This window comes from Gobius niger (genome assembly GCF_951799975.1).
Source record: "Gobius niger genome assembly, chromosome: 13".
Lineage (NCBI taxonomy): Eukaryota > Metazoa > Chordata > Actinopteri > Gobiiformes > Gobiidae > Gobius > Gobius niger.
In genome coordinates, this window is record NC_136864.1 from 4329754 (window position 1) to 4352853 (window position 23100).

At 40.3% G+C, this 23100-nt stretch overlaps 1 protein-coding gene and 1 long non-coding RNA gene across 4 annotated transcripts; one reads left to right on the forward strand and one right to left on the reverse strand.

The window, feature by feature from the left end:
- Window positions 1–263: 263 nt before the first annotated feature.
- On the reverse strand, window positions 264–9118 carry LOC306972590 (uncharacterized protein). Its single transcript, XM_079569252.1, has 5 exons — window positions 9041–9118; window positions 8688–8818; window positions 5912–6134; window positions 2515–2642; window positions 264–836 (listed from the first exon to the last, which is right to left on the reverse strand). Exons 1-5 carry the CDS (start codon window positions 9066–9068, stop codon window positions 678–680), a joined length of 669 nt encoding a protein of 222 aa, XP_079425378.1. The 5' UTR covers window positions 9069–9118; the 3' UTR covers window positions 264–677.
- A 1642-nt stretch (window positions 9119–10760) lies between these two features.
- LOC306973126 lies at window positions 10761–19486 on the forward strand. Of its 3 annotated transcripts, XR_013793544.1 has the most exons (5): window positions 10761–10833; window positions 12500–12612; window positions 12713–12731; window positions 17587–17688; window positions 19370–19486. It is a non-coding gene; the product is annotated as an uncharacterized lncRNA (long non-coding RNA). The 3 variants fall into 3 exon arrangements; XR_013793545.1 differs by lacking the exon at window positions 12713–12731; XR_013793546.1 differs by lacking the exons at window positions 12713–12731; window positions 17587–17688.
- Window positions 19487–23100: the final 3614 nt, after the last annotated feature.

Here is a 23100-nt window from a genome sequence, read left to right on the forward strand (position 1 = left end):
CCCTTACATCATGACAATCGTCCTAACTCTAATAGCCTGAGCTTTCCAGGGATAGACTGACAGAAACACAACAATCTGCGTCCATGACCGCTCCGACCACCACGATAACAACCACCACCAGTGACATCTTTCGCAGCAAGAGTTAAACCTAAGGTAATGCAGACAAATATTCTGTTAAGCTTTAATACAGTGGAGCAAACTACCACAGCTGACTATAGCCACAGATTCTTATTTCTAATGCCAAACAAAGTGCTCAAAGTAAAAAGCAGTCACTACGTTCCCAGTTTGGAGGAGCAGAAAGGAGCAAAGCAACGACCTAAACCAGAGTCTAGAGTTGTAGAAAGAGTACGCTTTCTAAACAACAGGTTTTAGTCCTTTGCTCCAGTTTGCTCCTCCAAACCGGGCTCAGTGTTACCTAAATTTATCCTTATACGATTTGGGAATTTCTAATTTAAATATAAACCAATTCTGATCACTAACAAATATCTTACATTGCTTAACCTGCTTTAAAGCAAGTATAAAACATAACATGACTGCTTTATCTTTGAGGTTTTGAAGACTTTTCATGAGAACGTTTCCCTTTTTGTAAACATAGACTGTGAAAATATCCAGCTTTGAACCTCGATCACAGTACAAGGCCAAGAGGGGGAAATGCCTCGCCTTAAAGCGCTGCGTATTTAAACGCTGTTGAAAATCGGCAGAGAGGATTTGGGATGTTGAAACGCCGTGAAGCTCGGGAGGATGAGGCCCTGCTTCTCCAAAGGGTAAGACAAGTCCGGGTACAGCGGCTTTTCCATGGACTTGGCTTTGTTCCACTTGGCTTTTCTCAGGCACAACTGTGGAGGAAAAAAAAAATGAAAAATGTCAAAACTAGAGCGAATCTGATCAGTCCTTTTAGCGTTTAAAATACAATATGATATTCGAATGTACTGGGGCTGCACAATCTATTGGTAAATTATTGCTATAGGTAACGCAATATTCATATCCCGAAAGAGTTAAAGGCAAAAAAGTTTCAGGAAGGATGTTGTTAAGTTTCATTTTGTCCTTGTTTTTGTCCTGATTTTCTATGTTTGCCAAGACTTTAAAAAGGGACTATATGGAGTTTAAAAATGTTAAAATTATGTGTTTTCCTCCCAGGTCCTAATGTGTAGAATGAGCCCAGAACTGCCACTAAAATCCTGCACTGTCACTCAAAAAGGAGGGTCGTCATGCACAAGCTTAATATAGAAGCTGCAGTTACGCGTATGACCAGATGTGGCAGTAGTGGGTATAAAATGACCAACTTGCATCCAGTCCCTTTAATGGATTGGAGCTGCTGTGTGGAAATGTGTATTTGCAATATATGAAGACAGGACAGTTTTACCCTTTAATTTATTTATGTAAAGGTTTGGTCCTTTTGGGTTTAAATTGAAGGAAAGTATTACTTTGGATGATTGTCCTGAGGGTGGAGCCAGGTGTGCTTTAACTCAAACAGGTTTGCGAGCTTTTGGGATGTGGACCTGAACTTGAGGCCAAACTGTTTGTTTTGTAAAAAAGCGCCAGAAAAGCAACAAAAACATGTAGGAAAGGCAACAAAAACGCCTAAGATTTCAAATGAGGCATTGCACTGTTGCTCTCCACTCCTACGTTTTTAGATCATTAGTTATAGTCAGTAAGTTTGCAAAGTGAGGAGAGATAGAGTGAAATTTAAAAGTAAAACAATCAAGCTCCTCCCCCTGCCTCCTGATTGGACCTGACAGGCTGGTTGACAGGAAAAGCTTGCCTCATTGGTCAACGTGGGAGGATACTAGACTCTGATAAGTTGCTGAGATCCGGGAAGGACTTTACAAAAAAATCTAAATATATATTATTACTTGACATCAAAATGCAAGACCTGGTGGTTAATTTTGCACATTTTATAACATTTGTAAAACATGTAGACTTCCAGACTACCACTTTAAAGCCGAACTGGAGAAAACGCACTCCCTTCATGCGGGGGGGTAAGGGGTTAACAAACCAAGAGCTACACATGGAAAGGAAAAGATATTACACAATTACGAAACTAGACAAAGAAGGAAGATTGCATTATCCCCGAATGGCCTTAAGATGCAGTTACTATTGTATCTTGGCCCAGGCACTAAAGTAATAGCGGTTTATACAAGTTGAGACAGCATTAAAAAAAAAAAGAAAACATCTTACCACTGCACCAGGATTAAAGCAAGACTAAACCAGTCCATATTTATGAGCTTATCCAGGTTAAAGTCCAAAGAACACTGAAACCTGTTCAAGCAACTTGTGTAAATTAGGTCTAAAGCCAGTTCCAAGAGTAAATCAGATGCAACAAAAGTAAAGAATTAGGAAAAGTTACAGAAAATGTATAATTAAACAAGTTCTAAACCACCCTTCACACACACTCTTTTCTCATCCATTATTAATTCTTGTTTACTCAGCCTCCAGGACCAAAAGCAGTCATTACCATTGCCTAAAGCTGTCTGACCTAATCTACATTACACATAATACTGAGAAAACACTTACGCAAGTCCATGTTATTCCCGTAACAGTGAGAAGCGCCAGTCCAGCGGCCAGCACCAGCTGCTCTGGTTGGTTTAAAACCATCTCTGGTCTCTCCGGAGGGGAAATCGGCACGTAATCTATGGGGCAGCCTGAAACAAAAGAGAAATACCATAAAGACGTGGTTTCCAAATTTTACACAGTCAGTTCAATCATAATATAGTATTTGACCTCTAAGTACCACAAATGCAACGAATTGAGAAACTTTAAACAACAATGTGTATAAAATGGGCAAAGAAGTTCCAGAAAATTTCAGCTAAACATGAACATGAATATGAATGAATGTGTGATGCATTTCAAAAGCAGTTAAAAATCCTTCAATGTGCGAAATTAAAGGCTTTAATACCTCGACGGAAACCCTGCCACCAGTGGTACACGCACCATAAAAAGAGCCTTTTTTTTTCATTCCAGACGCCTAAAGCGCTTTTCAATTAATCATTCACGGACTCTTCAGTTGCACTCAGGATCAAATAAGCCTCTTCTACAGCCACAGGTGCCGTTACATGGCTGCCAATCTGTGCCATCAGCCCGTCTGACCACACTCACTCATTGGCAAAGTGGATGGCGATGAAGCCTAAACTGATCGAAGTTCAGACTGAACCAGCAACCTTCTAATTATAAGATTTCCCCACAAGCAAGTGCAGTAAGCTCTGAATCCAGTTGCTCACCGGAGGAGGAGCACATTGCACAAGATGGCGAAAATTGTGATTAAAAGTATTGGGAGGAGCTGGATTAGAGGGTTAGTGGGGTAAGTTTAGCGCTAACCCTGGTTTTGTGGCACTACAAAGCTGGATAATGTTCTAGCAGGGTAGGGTAGGTTTAGCAGTTAGATAAGACGACGGCTCTGACCAATAATTAGATGTTATTTTAGACTTATGCCCAGCTACATGAAAAAGGCTCCTTTCTCGTCCACATGACTGTACAAGTGTTTCAGTTGTAATTGTAATGTGAACAAATGCTTGGTTCTGACTCGTGCCGTTCATGGCGTTGTATAATATATATATACACGTCATGAGTTTAGTGATAGATTGTGATATTCAGATGAACTGTGTCTGTGTCTCTTCCCTGATTGGCCACCTGGTGCAGACCCGTTTCACGTGAACACCTTACAAATCCTCAGAGAACCCCAGGGTTAACTTAACCTCAACATGCTCGGTAGTAGCACTCTGGTGTGATGACATTTTGTATAACACAAATGTATCACTTCTTTTTTCCATACTAAATGAAATGCGAAGCACTTTTTTTTTATAGAGAAATAGAGAACAGAAAATGTCCTTTTAAAAAAAAAAAAAAAAAGGAAAAGAAAATGTCCTTTTCCTTGTCAAGGCTAGTGGAATTTACAACGAGGCAACTCTGAACCTCAGTAGCACACGCCCACAAGCCTTACACAAAGTAACCTATAAAAAAGGTAAACATTTTCACTGTGGGACTGCCCCATTAAAAGTCATCCAGTTCTCGACTTCACGCATCAGTTCAGGCATCAATGTATGTGAAAGCTCCTGGGGGCTGCCCATCTTCTCACCACACCGTTGAGAACCTAACTTGTTAAATAATCTGAAATGCTGTACTTTCCTTTCCATTTAGAGCAAATGATGATATACACATCCCCCTCCCCTCTTGCTCCCCTTTGCAGAGCAGCCGTTTAAAGAGGCCCTGTAGTTATACTATGGCGAGTGCTTTTTACTCTGCAATGAGAAGTTTTGCAAGAGTTCGAGAGATGAGGAAAGCACTTCCTGGATACGCATAGGACCTCAGGAGGAGCTCTCTGGGCGCTGCCTCAGGGGAAGATTAAAAGATTACTCAAAGATGCACCAGGTCAAAACACAACTCCAGGTATGTTTTTGATGAGAGAAAACATATCTAGAGTATGTTTTCTGGATCTTGTAAACCTTGTAAAAAGCTCTACAAGGTCATTTTTTGCTAAATACCTACCTTTCCTTTAAAAGTCTGTACTTTGTAGTAGTAAATATTGAAAGAAATGCATCCCAGAAAGCCTTGGTGACCCTCTGAAAATGGTTCTACCACAGGTCCTTTCACATTCGGTTCACTGGGAAAATCTGCTTTGTTTATGCAGCTGCTGAACACACTCTGGTGCATGAACGATTCTGAACCAAGCCATGAACCAGCAGATGGAAACACAATAAAAATAATAATTAATTAATTAAAAACTACAAAAATAAGACAAAAACACAACAAAAATGCTTAAAACATTTTACATAAACGTGGCAACAACACAACAAAAAAGTCACAATCGGTTTTGTAGGTCTTAGCTTTCAAATGAGGCGTTACTCTGGCCTATAGGCTGTAAGCGCCAGTCGAGAAGCTTTAGATTTGGGTAAAGCTGAACTGGAGAAAATGTCCTCAGTGAAGGCGAGGGTTAAAAGGTTAAGGAAAGTCAAAGATGACGTCTTTAACAATGCATTATTTTTTATCCTGAATATAACCGTTATAGAAAATCATAGTTTGTTCATAATCATTACTTTATGGTCTTCATACGAGTCAAACGTTTCAAGTCTAAATCTGAAATATAGTACTTTACTCGGGTGTAGTTTCTTTTCTCTCCCTGGACCCACATGTCCCAAAAGACCACAGCACCTGCAACTGAACTTTCGATTGCAAATCTAAATGAGGCGACCACTCCCTTTTATACCACAATCCACGTCAACTTTTAACGTTTTATTTAACTTTTATGTACTAACCAAGTACTAAAAGTGCCCACATTTTATACTAATTTGATACCAATTACTTTTATAACAATATTTTTGTTATGTACTGCTATTTATATTCAACACATATCAGGCCATGAGTTGTCAAAATATCATGGGCGCCTGTGTGGGTCAGAGAAGGTTAGTCACTCTGTTTAAATGTCAATATTATCCCAGCCTTGAGAAGACTCGCCCACCTGCCTCCCACAGTGTTTTTTTTTCAAAAACCAATGGCTTGGACTAAGGTCATCCACACAAAGACAAATGTGTGGTAAACCTCTTGTTCATGGCCCTTAGCACCCTATATATTCACCCTCCCATAGGCATTAATCTGTTGTTCAGTTAAGAGTTTTGTCTCTGAAATAAACTATAAATTGAAATGTGAATGATTTTTTCCAGTAGTTTAACTTCCTGATTTTCAAGAGATTTCCCCATAAGCTCCTCCCACCCCCTTCCCATACCGGTCAACGAGCCCACAGCAATACTGGATCGAACTTCAAGTGGATTCAAGCCTAATTTTATCAGCTCGAACCCCCAACCTTTACCCTTGTATAAAAAACAAACAAAGTATTTGCTGTCAGTTCTCTCTCCTTGGCTCTCGTATTACATAGCATTATTGTTAAAACAGTACATGATACAGATGTGGACATTCTAACCTCTGACGAAGAGTCTGACTCTCCCCTCCCGGTTCTGCTCTCCCACAGGTGCCGCCATGTAGCATTGGTAGACCCCGCTGTCGGAGCAGGTCACTGGGGGCAGCGTCAGGTTCAGACTGGGGTTCTCCAGAGAGACTCGGGTGTCTGCCCCCACGTACCACTTCAAGGTTCCATTGGGGGGAGTTCTGGACACGAGGCCGGTGAGACGAGGGTCCACTCCCTCCTGAATCACACAGACACTTTATTAGGCACACAGGCTTTACCAGATCACTGGGGTTCATTATAAGCAGCAGGTCCCAGAATGAGACTGTCCTGAAGCTTCAACAAGGCCTGGACGTTAGCTCTGGGCCTGCCTTCTATCCTTCAATGTTGTTTCGATGTAGGTGTTTTTGTTTGCCGCGAAGGAGTGCCAGTGGACACATGAGCAACTACTCACCTGTTGATTAATTGCAGACTGTTGATCTGGGCCCTATATTTGTTATAACACTGTTTGACGTCTGTTTGCTCAAATAACCACACACTGTATACACAGCCCTGTGAGGCACCAGCTGTTGTAATATCCGGCTGTAAAGATACAGCGTATATTGAAGAAGGTGGCCCCTTGTTTTTCTTCTGATTTAGCCTCAAGTTTAGCCCATAGACATAATATTAATAGACCGTCATTCCTCACTCCTCTCCGTTTGACAAAATAACTACGTTCGAGGGGGAAATCATGGCGGATTAACAGACTCCTCTTCCCCAGCTCTGAAGAAGCATATTCCTAAAAAGGGCATAAGGGCGGGATCTTCACTGTAGACTCGGCCCTTTGCGTGACGTGTAGCTCGGTCATAGCCGCGCAGCTCCAATGCAAACAGTCGGGCCCTCATTAGTACGAGATTTCTAAAATGTTTCTTACAAAAACCAACCTGGTTTCTGTAGCTGTGCCTAACCCAGCATTATCACAGGAGTAATATCTAGCTGTAGAGTTTTTAAAAAACAGGCACAAAGCTTTACAGTCGTTTAGAACGTGTCTAAAGTCCAGTGCTGTGCAATGTAAAACTAGCTTGTTCTGCCACCGCTATATGGGAGGTACTACAGCAATGTCGGCCCCTGGTATCGTCGTCGTGAATCTCTGCTACAAGCGGCCATTGGTTCAGCCCAGTTACAGTGCGGTGACTAATGATTTGTCTAGGGAAAATGTTAATTATATATTTAATATGATTCAGCTGCAGAAACTCCCCGGAGGTTAATTTTATCCAACTAATAATATCATAACATATTTATTCACTGTGTACTTCCCCCCCCAACTTTGTTTATGAAAATTGCTCTGATTTGATTAATTCAAATTTGTTTCCATCACGATGATAAAAATACTGTACAGCCATTGCTCAGTCAGTCTCGTGTTTGTGTTAAATATCTATTTTACAGAGTCTGATGCAGCAGCTTTGGGCCTTGGGCGGGTTACATCATCGACAACTAGGACTCTTTGTCCTAGTTGTGGTTTCAACATGTAATTCAATGCTAGTCCATTTATACCCAGAGCCATTGTTTGAATTGTTTGAAATGAGGCAACTGCCGGGAAGTACTTCTATAGGAGTATTGTTAATGAATGGAAAGGAGGGGGAAGAAAACAAATGTGAATATGCTACAACAAGTTTGTTTGGTAGGAATATGGCGGTTGGAAAAGCACACAAGAACTCCTTATAGCTTAACAAACCTGTTCTGAAATACTTTTGGTTTCTATATTGAAGCAGTTCAAAGGTTGCCACTAGAGGGGGCCTACACTGCACCCTCAACACTTCTTTTCAATAGAGCAACAGATGTGGCAGCAGATGCTCTCCCCGCCTTTACTGTATGCTTTTAGGAGGGAAATTTTGAAATTCAATCAACCATGAAATAGAGACTGAAAAAGACGCCCAAAACTAGAGTTCCCAGAGGTGAGGAGACATTTTATATCTTGTAAATTAAACCACCAAACTTCATGCAACTTTAAATACAAGCTTGGTATCCTCCTCTGCTTACGGCACCGAAACAGGACTGAACAAGACCCGAATCAAGCAAGAACTAAACCCAGGATTTATCCCCAACAAACATGCAATGATAGAATGAAAGGATTAACCTCTTACCACCCGCCTGAACCAAATGCAATGTCCTCTTTGGCTATTATATAGGTCTATATGTAACACCTCATTTGAAAGCTAAGACCCACAAAACTGATCCTTTTTCCTCACGTTGTTGCTGTGTTGTGTCACTTTTTCTATGTTTTTATTTTAATTTTATTTTGGTCACATTTTTGTTGAATTTTTGTCACTTTTTGGTTGAATTTTTGTCACTTTTTGAAGCTTTTTGATTAGGGTAAAGTCAAACTGGATGAAATGGGATCCGTTCAGGTGGGAGTTAAGAGGTTAAACCAGAACCAAAAGAAGGACTCGAATAATACTGGGGTGGGAATTGAATAGTTTAATGTTGGCTACAGAAAGTAATATCCAGTGTTCAACACCGAGTTCAACTGGACTAAGCAGAACTTCACACATGTTTTTATAGAAATGAAACAGAAACTATATTTAAAATAAATGAAACAGAAACTAGATTTAAAATAGCTTGACGCAGGCACGAAGCCAGGAGTGGAGTAACTTATTAAAAAACAGACTTTAGATTCTATTCACTCAAGGTTAAAGTGGAACCAAAGTCTGTGTGCTAAGCAGGAACACTTACAAAAAACAATTTCCTCCTTTCCAGTAAACCAGGAAACAGGAAACAAAATAAATAAATAAATAAATTAAAAAACAATACAAACCTTGTACCAGCGACATGCCCAGTACTCAACTCCTTTCTTGCTGCCAGCTGTGCAAGGCAAAGACACATTTTGTCCTTGTGCAGCTTCGATTATTTGGATTTTCTCTTCTGCATTGACCACCCAGGCCAAACCTGCAGATAAGGAACAAACATGCAAGTTAGCATTGCATATTAAGTTCGAAGTGCCGAGCAAAAAAAATCACAGATGCAATAGTAAACAAAACACATTTCACAACAACAGACGTGCACAAAATGGCAGGAGCTGTTGCTAAGAGCTAACTCCTCAAATACGCAGCTGTGGAAAAAAAGTAAACAAACGCATCACGTAGAAGAAGGAAAAAATGTTATGCCTACCCAGTATAATGAGCAGTGCATGACTCATAGTCGCACAAACCACGAGGATACTTGCACACTGAGCAGTAAGGTTCAGAGCAGTGAAACTGTTCGTCATCTGTGTTTTTATACTACGCAGGCTCAATGTCACGCGCCTCCCTCTCAATTCAAAGAATACGGAAGGGGCGGAGACAAACCCGTTGATATGAGCGCGGGATAGGGGGGCCCGTGCCCGTCCCCCAAAGATCTATGCCCAAGATGCTTGTGCCCCCCAGACACAGATGTGACCAGTGGTGTAGTCTACGTGGTGGTATACGCCATATAACCACAAAAGGCCTGCAGAATGAAGTTAAAATCACTACATATTGAGAAAAGATACATATATCACTCATTTGCGCAGTGATATATTGGCGCGTTCTGCCCTATTAGACACAAAATAAAATATAGCTGATAATGATAGAGGCTTATTAACGATCCTCTTGGCGCTGGAGGAGTCAGCTCTTACAGTCTATGGTCCTGTCATAGACACTTTCCCTGTTCATCCCCTGCTGGCGGCGCGTGAGAGGCTTTTGTCAAAGGCAGTGACAGGTGCGGGACTGCGGGCTGGTCTGTATTTTACTACAAAGCGGAAAAGTGTTCGAAGTGTGCCTTTTTTCTTTCACAATACACTGAAGGAAATAAAATTAATTGTTTCCAAAAAATAGAACAAGAAAAAAAATCATGTTTGTCTTGCCTGAAAAGTGTGGGTTTTGTGTGAAGTTTGCATGTTTTCCCCGTGTCTGCCTGGGTTTTTCCATCCAGTGTTGGGGAGTAATATCGAATTTCTCCCTCAATAAGAATAAGAATAATAAGAATAAAATCAATCAATACCTTCTTCTTGATATTAAAGGAATACATTGCAGTGCGTCATCATTAACTTTCAGTTCCGTAATCATAACATAAATATTCAGAAAGAAAAGATCAAAATAGCAAGGGAAAAGTCAAGTTCTGTTCGGGGCTCTGGGCATTTGCAAGGGGCTTTTCTGCATTCCTAAATGATTAAGTTCATAACAGCCTCATCCTCTTAATCATACCCCACTTTCATGCATCAACGATTGCACTTCACTTTTACTCTTTATTACTGTTTAGCTAACATGGTACATTTTCAACGTTTGGATTTAAGACTAATAACACTTATTTAAATAGATGACAAAAATAAATGGCAAGTTTTGAAATGTGAAAAAAATTACCAAATGATGGCAAAAGGGAGAGACAGGCTTAGTGTATGAACTAATATTGAACATATTACCACAATGAGATACAAAGGTTTTTTCCGTGTGTATTTTTAGATATAATAATAATAATAATAATAATAATAATAATAATAATAATAATAATAATAATAATAATAATAATAATAATAATAATAATATTTATCATTTGAAATTCGTTTTGGAAACGGTGGAGCATGTGTAGGAAAGCCGTCAGATCATAGAGTAATAAAATAAATGTTTTTATTTATTTTTTAAAACACACCGGAGTAGAGTATATATGTTTTTACTCTTATAATTATTTCTCTGTAACTTGCAGGCTACATTATTCCTATAGATGTAAGCCATAATGTCGTTCATACACATATCTGGAGGGTGGCGGTAATGCGCTAAGTACTTCCGCATCCGCCGTTAAGCAGCCAGCGAAGAAGAAGAACGTCTTCTTGTCAAGCTCGGCTCGTGAGTGATCTACCGCAGGCTAAGGTGGAAAGAACAACAGACTTTCTTCTGTAAACATGGAGAGTCATTTAATTTTGAGAGCCCTTCTGATGCTGTCCGGTACCGGTAGGTATATCGCCATTGTTAGATCTGTAAAATACTGTTTTCGTTTCTTCTCCTTAATACTTTACGCCATCGCGCGCTAACACGTACTAACTAACTTTCCTCCATTCATTTGCCGTTTAGGCGACTTCTTCCTTATACCCCAACAAATCACTCTGCAATCCGCTGTTTGTGATGTTTGACTTATAAGTGTTGTTTTGGCCATTTATTCTTTGTTTTTTATTTATTAGAATTATAACACCGATACCGAAACCACAACCTGGAATTACCCGAACTTTCCCTCGGGTCTAAACACGAAACCAAAACAAGACCGCGTGACCCAGGGACTCCCCGCATTATGTTTACTATCAGATGATGAAGCATAGGGTCATAGTCACCTTTACTCATCTTAAGAACAGGGTAGCGTGTTGTTCTTTACAAGAAAGTTATAAGAAACAATACAAATTGAATTAACATTAATCTACTTTGTGCATGTACATTTACTTACTATTAGTCATTATTTATTTGTTTTTATAACTGTTCAAAATCAGAATATGTTTTTTATTGTCAGTAAAAGGGTTCACAAAGAGAACAATTAATAATAATAATAAAAGTATAAGGTAAAGCAGTACAGCTTGGATTATACAATCGAATGAGAAATGGCAAGAGTTATATAGTTATTTAAAAGTAATCTTAACATACTTATGGACCCATCACCCATATTATCATCAATCTCACTCAGGTAGGATGGGTGGAGTGCCGTCCCGTCCACAGACGTCAGTCGTGAGGGGGGCATATGAACTCCACGAGGGGGCACAATTACTATGAGTATAAAGTACATATTTTCATATGCTATGTGCGTAGCCCTGGCACACACTAATCATTACATTAAACATGATCAACAGCAAATATGACCACACCAGCTACAGCTGCAACATCAGTCCTCGTGGTGGAAACGTCAGTGGCGTTTCTCTGAGCTGAACCTCCTCATCAACACATCCTTGCACTCGGACTTGAACTTATGAGAGTGATGTCCTTTTCAAAAGCAGCAGAATGAGCCGGGCCTTAGCACAGCTGAGAGGGAACTGTGTCTACAGAGAAAGAGAAAGAGAGAGGGATGAAATGCCGGTCCCTTCTCTTGGTTTCAGGGGAGGAAATACCTCCTTGTTGTGGAGTTTGGGCTGGTCTCTAACCGGGCAGAAAGCTCAAAAATAACACTGCGCAAATGAGTGATTTTTTTGTTTATTTTTGTTAATTTATATGGATCCCATTAGCTGAGAGCAATAAGCAGTCAGCTAGTACCATGGGCCCATTCCAAACAGCTTTTACATGTTCATACAAACATTTGTATATGCAGTATTTAAAAAATAAATATAATATATATATATAACATTCATAATGCTTTTAGGAGCAAACAACCTCATATCAGAGTCAACACACAAACATGACGCTTCAGATTATAAAATAACGACGGGTATGGTGTCTTGCTCAAGGACAACAACAGTCTGAACCTGCAGGAGCCGGGATTCAAACTGTCAATCTTTTGGCTACTAATGATTCTTCTCATATTCACTGTCCCTCGACTCCCACCTGTCCAAACTGTCTGATCTCTTATATCTGCTAAACAACACAAGCTGAAGCACCCATGAACCAATCCTTTATCTTGAAAACTTCCTCGCTTGCCTTTCAGTTTGGACCTCAGTCGATGCAAAGGAGATAAACCAGGAGTTCAGCTGTTGTGACCTGCCAATCAAAATTCAGTTAAACCGCAGTAATATTGACGAGTTCTCCGTCAAAAGCAAGGTGAAAACACAGTTTTTATGCATTGACTACAAAATTATTGCACCGATTATTATGAGTTTTCATGTTTCCCTATGATAATGATACATTTTTGTCGCAATAGGCAACTGACCCACCATAAGGTAAAAACATAAACATAAAATCCTAGTACATCCTAATTGCAGTGAGATTCTCAGGACTCTAGATATATTTCAGAAATGACTGCTGTACTTCATCAAAATGGTGCCACATCTACAAAAAAACAGTTTTGGTTTTGCTCTTAATTTTTCATGGGGTGAAGACATAAAGCTGTTTCTATTTACACAAGAGACCCATTTTTTTTAATATTATTAACATATCTTTCTAAATCGGTGTTTGTGAGCACTTCTGTGGCACATCAAGATTTGAGATCAACCGATATATCGGGCTGATATTTGGTTATTTTACTATATCGGCTATCGGGCGATATCTGAGACTTTAAGAGCTTTAAATGAGCCCTCCCCCAAACTTCCTAGGCGAAATGGCCAATGGAAAATTGATCTTAAAGGGATATTTCAGGATTTTTGACATAGGGCCTCATTTCCTAGTTATCCAGAGTGTTGCTGATTTCTGTAGATATATATATATTTTTTTTGTAATTCAAGCAGCTCTTATATTTGAAGAGTTTCGTAGTGCTAGGCTAGTGCATTTCTACGGTATCAGTCTGACCCACTCCACAGTGCACCTGAGGCAAATCACTTATAGCGCCAGAATAACGAATGGTGTCACACCAGATCCCCCCCCCCCCCCCCCCCCCCAATAAAGAAAACTGAACATTTCATGTCCTTTTATTGTAGACAGCCTAAGGCACACCTGTGTAATATTCCTGCGTCTAATCAGCATCTTGCTATACCACGCCTGTGAGGGAGGATGGATTCTCCTGACAAAGGAGAAGGCCTCACTAACACAGTTATGTCAACAATATTTGGAAGAAATGGGTCTATTGTGTTCATAGAAAAAGTTTTTTATTGTCAAATTAATCTTTTGTTTATTGCTGTTATGCCGATATGAGGCGACACAATATCAAAATGGCAACAAGCCGCAATATATCGCGAAATCCCTGTGATCTTCATCTAACCAAGCTAGAATTGTAACCAAATCACACGGTAACTGGTGAATGTGGAAAAATTCTGTTTAGTCATGATTATACCAATAAGATCAAATCTACCCTTGTTTTACAATTTATTTTTTAAATTAAATGGGGTTTTACGGCTGTGATTCTCAATCTTTCTCTCACAGTGGCCCCTTTAATGGCCACCTATGATTCTGACTGAATTTTAGAACCATCTATAAGTGCAAAGTTATTCGATACATTTCTATTGCCATCCTTATTTTATTGTTCTACATTAGTGTGGACCTCTTTTTCAGAAGCTTTGGGGATCCACTGTGGAACTTCAGTCATGACACACCTTTGTACACTGACAGTTGTTTTAACCTCTTATCCCCCGCCTGAACAAAGTGCATTTTCTCCAGTTCAGCTTTACCCAAATCTAGAAGCTTCTTGAAAAAGTGTCAAAGAAACGTGGTGAAAACATGACATAAAACAGACAAAAACACATCAAGAGTGCTTCAAAAATGTGACAAAAACGCAGTGACACAAAGGTTATGATCACTTTTATCTTTCAAAGCTTGGCAAGGCATCACACTGTTGCTCTCCAGCCGAGAAGCTTTTAGATTTGGGTATAGCCGAGCTGGAGACGATGCGTTCGGGTCAGGCGGGAGGAAAGAGGTTAAAACATTTTCTGCATCATATATAAATGAAGTTATAAGCAGTCTTTTTTTTTTTTAGTCCTGTCAATCTCACATTAATCCCATCCCTCATTTCCATTTAACCCCAAACACTTAATCTGCTTTTAGTTTCACTCTAGTCGTCCTTTCACTTTAGTCGTCCTTTCACTTTTCCTACAGACTTCTACCTCATGATGCAGCTCCACTTTCTGTTTGAAGTCACCAGTGACGCGTGTCTTGTGATAGATGAGAGCAACATCCACAAGCTTTTGCCGTGTCCCTGTCCCCTCGAGGCGAAAACAAAAAGCAGCTGATTTCTCACTCTGGGGATAAAAACATTCCAAGCCAGTGTCAGAACCGCAGGAAAATGGCCGTTCTTGGTTACGGGCACATAAATTCACTGTTAGAAGAAGACGATCGAGAGCTATTTTGTATTGTATAGAAAAATCCATAGCCATTTTGAATACCGAACTAGAATTATGCAGTGCTCCAACATGTAACAATATCTCTACTCAGGATGAAAATGAAAGACAACTGATTGACAGTGGCATTTTTATGTAATAAACAGATAACAGTTAAAACACGGACCCGGAGACTCATGTTTATGTGGTATAACCAGCAAATGTGGCACAGATGTAGCAGCGCTATCTGTTGAGCTACAGCCGGATTTACTAAAGATCTGCTTCACTCCTGCCCCTCCTGGAACCGCCACCTTAACGTGGTGGAGGGGTTTGAGCGCCCGAATGATCCTTGAGCTCTGTTGTCGGGGCTTCGTGCCCCTGGTAGGGTCTCCCAGGGCAAACAGGTCCGAGGTGACGGGTCAGACAAAGAGCGGTTCAGAAGCCCCTTATGAGAGACCAACAGGCCCGTTTAATCATGAGGCCGTCCTTCTGTGGACCCACCACCTGCAGGAGGAACCATAAGGGGCTGGTGTGATGTGATTTGGGCAGCTCCAACAGCTGCCCCCACGACCCGGCAACGGACAAGTGGAAGAAAATGGATGGATGGATGCTTCACTCTTCAGACTAAATTGGCTTGTTGCACAATGTGGCTACGCTAGTTCCTCTGAGCTGAGGTTGTGGGTGCTAGTACTTCCTGTTCGTATTCATGTCCATTAAGATTAGCTTAGACGCGTTCGATTCATCGTATTTCCTACAGATTCTGTGGTGGACAGTGAGTTTCTGGTAGATGATCACTTCCTGCAGGTTAACGAGTTGCTGTACAGTGTAAATATTTCCGTAGAGGAGACGTCTATGTTTATAAGGATCAGTGAGTTTGTCTTGGAGTTTAAGGCTAAAATTAATTTCATGCATTATACAATTTGAAATAGTGCAATCAATCAATCCTCACAGGTGTCTCCGATCTCCGATCTGAACTCGTTACATCAAGGTTTGAACACACAGTAAATGATCATCTACTGGGAACTCACTGCCCACAACGTAATCTTTAGAAAATATGATTATTATTCCAGGAAAAGAATACAGACAGGAAGTACTGGCGCTCACAACTTCAGGTCAGAGGAGCTAGCATAGCCATACCGTGCAACAAGCCAATTAGCACTTCAGAGAGGAAATAGAAAACCTTTCTCTGTCATTTTTACAGTTTTTCATGTCAACAGAGTCTCAGAGTTAGCATTTAGCTTCAACCATTGACAGTTGATTCAACTGTCAATGGCTTCAACACAATAAACACATGTGTGGCTCACATCTGTGAACACTGAGGAAAGTACAGTAAAGCCCAGCTCTGACCTCTGTCACATGTTGTATCCAAGGCTAGATGTTTGGAGTGTGGTTCAGGGCTTTCTCTTAGAGAGGTCAGAGCTGAGTGGTTGAAGCTAAATGCTAACCGGTAGCATGCTAATATCTTGAGCAGCTTAAACACTGACTTACTGGTTTCTTCACATAAACGTGCGTCTGTTTTTACTATTATCTTCTTGAGCAACCTTCTGCTTGATTACGAGTACATGAAAACGCCACTGTCAATCAGGTGTCTTTCATTTCCATCCTGAGTAGAGATGTTGTTATATGTTGTAGTACTGCATAATTCTTCTTGGGTATTCAAAATGGCTGCCACAACAACAAAAGTCACATGACTGAAAAGCATGCATAGCGCCTTTCACAGACATGGTCATAAAGCGCTTTACATGAGACAATTTTACGTTTTTAGTGGTAGTGTAAACCAGAGTACCCGGAGGAAACCTACGCAGACACGTATGCAAACTCCACACAGAAAGGCCCCGTCCAGATGGGAATCGAATCCGGGACCTTCTTGCTGTGAAGCACGAACGCTAACCACTGCACTGTTACTTATTTAAAGCTGGGGTGCCTAATATTTCATGTTCAAACAGTTATGTTGGCCCAAACTTGTTCTAGCTCTTACTGTCCCTCCTGTGTATTCAAATTGTTCAAAGAATGTAATTATATGCACATTTCACACCCACATACAGCATTGACTGGTGACAGAGTGAAGCAGGGGCCCCCCAAGATAAATCCCACAAATTTAGATTAGTCTTCTATTGCTCAATTATTATAACATACTCTAAGGGGGAAAAAAATAAATGTATTGAACACCAAAAAATCTGGAACCCCAGCTTTAAGAGGTAAATATATAGACTTGGATGTGCACAGGCTCAAAAGTTCTCTGTTCTCTCCCCATTCATGTCGGGGGGCGAGTGCTTTGGTTTCACCCGCAGGGGGCGCTAACTTCAGTGATGTAGATGTTGCTCTCATCTATGGTAGTCAGTCATTGCTTGAACTGCGCTGTGAATTCCTCCTTTTTCTGTAATGTTGTTTTACACATGGACTTGATGTGGCAATGATGAGCCTACAAATCTCCACAGGAAATTAATGTAATGCAACAAGCTAAATAAAGTCTTCATTTATGCAGTTATTACTCCATTATTTACAGTAACTACCAGTGTAAAAGTCCATGTGATAATCTGGGTTGATCATGTGCTGTGAATCCTCGTTTTTGTCCTGTATTTCACTTCATGGTGTGTTTTAAGTGCACTTACTTAAACCTCCTCACTCCTGTATGTGCACCCACCTCCTGGTTCACCACCCTGTTCACCTGCTCATCCTTTTCCCCCCACACTAAAACCATAATCATCATTTTTGGGTTAATTCACCTCCCTGCATCATTCACATCCATGTCTTCGTGGCTCCTCTGGAGATTAAAGCACATTTGTCCAGCCTGTGGTTAGATCCAACATGCTTTGGGCTTGTATTGCAGCCAGTGGCACATTAAATTCCAACAAATTCTGGAAGAAAACGTAGCATCACCTGTGGATGAAGTTAAAAAGATAATGGCTTCTACACACAAAAACAAATCTTGGTAAGTTTAAAATGTATATTAATATTGAATAATTGACCTTTCAGTGATTTTGAAGAATAAAATCTTGCAGTTGAGGAAGTATTTCTGAACTTTAAATTAGGGCTGCAACTAACGATTATTTGGTCATCATTTAATCTAACAATTATTTTAATGGTTAATCGATTAATCACCTGGCTGTGAGTGATGTGTGAAAATGTTATTTTTAGAAAGATTTGTGTCACATAAAGCTGAAGTGGCACCGCTTGAGGACATGTTGATGGAGTAAACTTAAAGTGAATGTTTGTCGGAGGCTCTTAGCGCTAATTCTGCTTCTAATTGGACGAGACACAGACGGATATTTATGACATTTTCAATCTACAAAACACTATGACTATGAGTATTTCAATAATCGATTGTCGATTAATCGATTCATTGTTTCAGCCCTACTCAAAGGAACAGGCCACAGCTGTTCCATACTGAGATATGTTCTTACCTGAGCTTAGACGAGTTGATACGTACCGGTCTGGTCTTTGTGCCCGTGGAAGAACACGGTCGTTTGGAGCCATAGGAATACACTGGGAGAGGCCAAATGCTAACAACATCTTTGGTCGTTTTGTGTGACTGAGGGCACGCACAAAGCCCAGACCGGTACGCATCAACTCATCTAAGAACATGTTTCAGTTTGGAAAAACGGTGGCCTGTTCCTTTTAAATACAAAAAAACATCTTGTATGTAGTCAATTAAGAGATATTATCTAATAAGTAGGGCTGTGTCAATCAAATATTCAGTATCGATAGCCGATCCAGGCATTTTGAAAGTTCTGCTAAGCTACTAGTGCCAACGTTACAGCATCTGCTTTAACACTCACTGAGGACACTCAGCAGCCACTAAATACATCAGAATGGCAGAGAAAAGATTTACTTTTTACTGAGTAGCCAGAAACACTGGCAACATCGAACCCAGTGGTGATGAGAGCGCTCTCAGGTAATAGTGTGTTTGTGTAGAATAATCAGACCTGTGCTCCTAATGCTTAAACTTTTATGTTCTGGTGTAAAATGCCTATTTTTCCTTAAAGGTGCATTATGCAAGTTTTTATGTGGAAAAAGTTGATATTTGTGCGTATTTGACCTTGTAGTGCCTCAGCAGCTGTATGAGTGGTCAGCATGGCGCCTTTACTTTCGATCACAGTGGTCTCTACAACGCTCCAGGAGCAATTGTTTGGAAGGTTTTCACTGCTGATTGCTCTCAACAGTAAACCTATAAAACAATTGATCCGTCAAATGTCTAATATCAATTTTATATTCTCTCGCATAAACATTTGCATAATGCACCTTTAAGATTAGATTATAGGCATAGACCTGTAATCAACTGCCATTATATGCAATAGGTCTTCAATGTATTATCATTATAAAATACAGATATAGTAGGTTAGGTTTAGAATAGAAGGTTTGGCCGTGGCCTTCAGTCTGGATAGACCTCAAAAGAGCTGTGCCGACCAGAAATTCACAGAACTAAATTCAGAATTCACTGAAAAAATGGGCAACAATCCCTCAAACTAGAATTGAAAGCTTGGCTGCTTACAGAAAGCATTTGCAACTATTTTGACTGGGGTGACTTTTAAAGGCTACTGTAAACAGCAGAAAGTCCTGGTGGAGCCCTGGTGTTTTTACAGAGCAGTATGTGTTTTTTTAATTTCCCACAGTCAGTGGCCATTGCGACGCCCTCCAACCTTCAAGCCGAGGCTCCCTTTGCCATCCGTGGAAACGCCACACTGACTATGGACGAGTGTATGGACTTTCATCGAAAGACAGTTTTTGAGAATGAGGTAAAGTCTTGATCTTTCCACTTGACTCCTGCAGATGTGACAAATGTCAAAATATTGATTTGTTTGAACAGAAGGGTTCCCCAGACGAAAACAGGGGCCACTACCACGCTCTGCCTTGCAACAATACAGCCCCGGACAACACACTGCAGGGACGCAACAATACAGCCCCGGACAACTCACTGCAGGGACCCGCACTCGCAGGTGAAGTGTCTCTAAATGCTAGAAAGATAGATAGATAACATGGATATGACAATGGAGATTGTTGTCCTTTCACCACTAGTCCAGAGGGCTGACTTGGCTCCTGTTGCTGGCCTTGTCGTATAGTTTTATACTGACATTTGTTTTCTTTTTCAGGTGTAATTGTCGTGATTCTGTTGATTGTGGGAGGAGTGATTGGAGGAGTGATTGGAGGAGTCATTTGCTTTTTTAAAAAAAGCCAACAAAACAGTGTTGTTTAAACTACATTAAATCCTTCATTTCTACCTCCTCCACCCTGAGACACTGCACGGATCAGCTGGCTTCCATCTTCACTGACATTTTCAACACCCCGCTGGCATCATGCCACATGCCGTCCTGCTTCAAATCATCCACCATCATCCCTGTTCCTAAGAAGCCACAGATCACAGGACTTAATGACTACAAGCTGGTGGTGCTGATGTCTGTAGTCATGAAGTCTTCTCAGATCTTCTCACCATCTGAAGGACATCACTGCCCCCCCCCCCTGGACCCGCTGCAGTTTGTCTACAGAGCCAACAGGTCTGTGGTAGTAGTAGTCCTCCACTTCATCCTGGAGCATCTGGACTCCCCGAGAACCTATTCCAAAATCCAGTTTGTGGACTTCAGCTCTGCCTTCGACACCATCCTCCCTGGACTGCTGCGAGACAAGCTCTACCAGCCCAGCGTGCCCGACTCCCTCTGCAGGTGGATCACTGACTTCCTGATGGACCAGAGACAACACGTGCAGCTGGGGAAGATCGTCTCAGACACTCGGACTACAAACACTGGAACTCCTCAGGGCTGTGTACTTTCCCCCTGGCTCTTCTCGCTGTACACAAACTGCTGCACCTCCACTTTAGTCCGTAAAACTGATCTAACGTGCAGACGACACCACCCTCATCTTGCCCCTTTGGCTTAAGCCACATTAAGTTTTCACTTCATGGCTTTTGAGACCTTTGGCCCTGACCTCAATGGAGATTGGAGAGAGCAAGATTAGACTCTGTAAAGGAGCAATGGAACGGACCCTTCTCTAGATTCTGGTCTGGAGACTAACTGGGATTATTATGCCATGTGTTGAATCCAGAGGAAACTCGCCCTGAACTTGCAAACTCCACAGATAGACTCCACATGGTCCTGGATTTTAAATTCATGGTCCATTTCTGTGAGGCAAGAGAGTTGAATTGTTATACGATGGCTTTCATCCATCTTTTGTTTTCCTCAACAAACTACTGTACGGTGAAAACTGAAACCATGCTCATGATGGGTTTGATAATCCAAAATGCTCTCCGGTCTCAGCAGCTCAGGAGGACAGGTCTTATTCTCAAAATTCTCCTCATGGACGCCCTCTCTCTGTGTGCTCGAAACCAAACTGTTACTCTTTCGTTAACAACAACAAAAAAAAACATTTCCACAAAACAAAGCTTAAAAAAATCTGTACCTTTTTTTTATCCATTGATTTTGAGAAGTCGATCAGGAAAAAAACTCTTGTGCTCAGTGCTTTGTAGTTCTGGATTCCGTTTTCTATTGCTGGAGAAATTACAGGCACAGCGGAAGTTGTTTTTTCATCATTGTTTGTAGCTTCACTTGCAGCCAAAGGCCTCTAGCTACTCCCAAAGGCGCAAAGCATTATGGATCAAGTAGAGAATAGTGATGAATTTTGTTGGAGTAGAACCTTCAGCCGCTCTGCTCCCCAGGAACACATGGTATTTTAACTGTTATTAATTGTTGATGTTAATTTACTTGTCGATGTGAGGGGACCTTGAATGTCTAGAAAGGCGCCTTAGAAATAAAATGTTTTATTCTTTTCAAAGTTGAAGATCTTCATTGAGGTGTCAAGCAGAGAAGGTCTGATTTGATTTGGTCTGATTTAATCCGGGTCCATATTCACACACCGTTTTTGCATTGGTCATTTTTCATTGTTAATCATGGATGTTGAAAGCCAGATGAACACATCTGTACAGTGGGATTGGCTTTTGCTGACCTGCTTCATTCACCAAAAAACAAAATCAACAAGTCTCACAGTATGGTATTATGGTTTTAGCCCCAGCTTAATTTATTAGCATATTATCGACATGTGACCTCTCTCTCTTAGCTTTGTCATTTTAAGCCCAGCTGAAGTGAACTCACAATAGCCACCAGCTCCGTCTTGTCAATTCGTATATGCAGAAAAAATAATGATACAGAAACTATGGAAGATGTTTTGTGTCATCAGAATGTGAAATAACATGTTTGAATATTTTTTGTCCTCGAATTTCAGACCATGAATATTCAACACATAATTCAAAGTGTTTCAAATTCACATTGAACATATCCACTGTATTGTGTTTAAATATTTCAAATTCAACAGTTTAAATTCAGAGTGAAAAATTGCTGTAGAGACAAATTCAAATGGAAAAATTCACCCTTAAAATATTAAATGTTTAAAAAAAATCAAGCCCTTAAATTCAGAGTGAAAAATTTGCTGTAGAGACAAATTCAAATGGAAAAATGAAATTTGCTGTGAAAACTGAGCCTGAGCAATCGACCCAGAGTCGAGCCAGATTCGGGTTCATCAGCAAACGGTGCAAAGGACCAATCACAATTCTTAGATTTGACTCGTCATCTCCTGTTTCCTTATCTGTAAGTCCCGCCCCCTACAGACACCTGTGTCTCAGCTCTCAGTCATCCAGGATCGATTGCTCATGCCTTGTTGTCCAGGATTTTCTGTGTGTTGATGCAAATTTCACTCTCTGAATTTCTACAGTTTGATTTAAGGGCTTGAATTATTTAATTATTTAAAATTCTACGGGTGAATTTTTCCATTTGATTTTTTTTCTACTGCAAATTTTGCACTGTTGAATTATTTTTTTTACATTGAATATTCTAAGGGTGAATTTATGTATTTGATTTTTTTATTGCAAATTTTACACTCAAAATGTAGATTGTTGAATTGGATGTGTTGAAAAATAATACAGTGAATATTTAAAAGGTTTTCATTGTCAATTTAAAACCCTTGAAAATTGAGCAGTGAAAATTCAGTGACTGAAAAAAACTAACATGTTTTTTCAATGTTAAAAAAATTCAAAGCATACATTTCTCAGACATTCAAAATTCACATTTTGATGACACAAAATTTTTTCCATAAGAAACGAAGTATTGACAAAAGTGTCACATGAAAATTCTACTTCATAATAGTATAGAGTATACCCACTTTGAAGTGTACTTGAAGTGAAATAGTAAAAGTATTGGACACAGATTTTGAAAACTGAGCTAAAGAGGTGCAATTTTTATGAAAAGCTGTGCTTTGGTTAAACGTTTGGAGAGAGTCCCTGGAGCTTTCTCATTTTATAGAGTTAAATCAATAAGTCATTGAATGAATTGTGTTGACCTCTAATGACATTAAAAAGCAATAC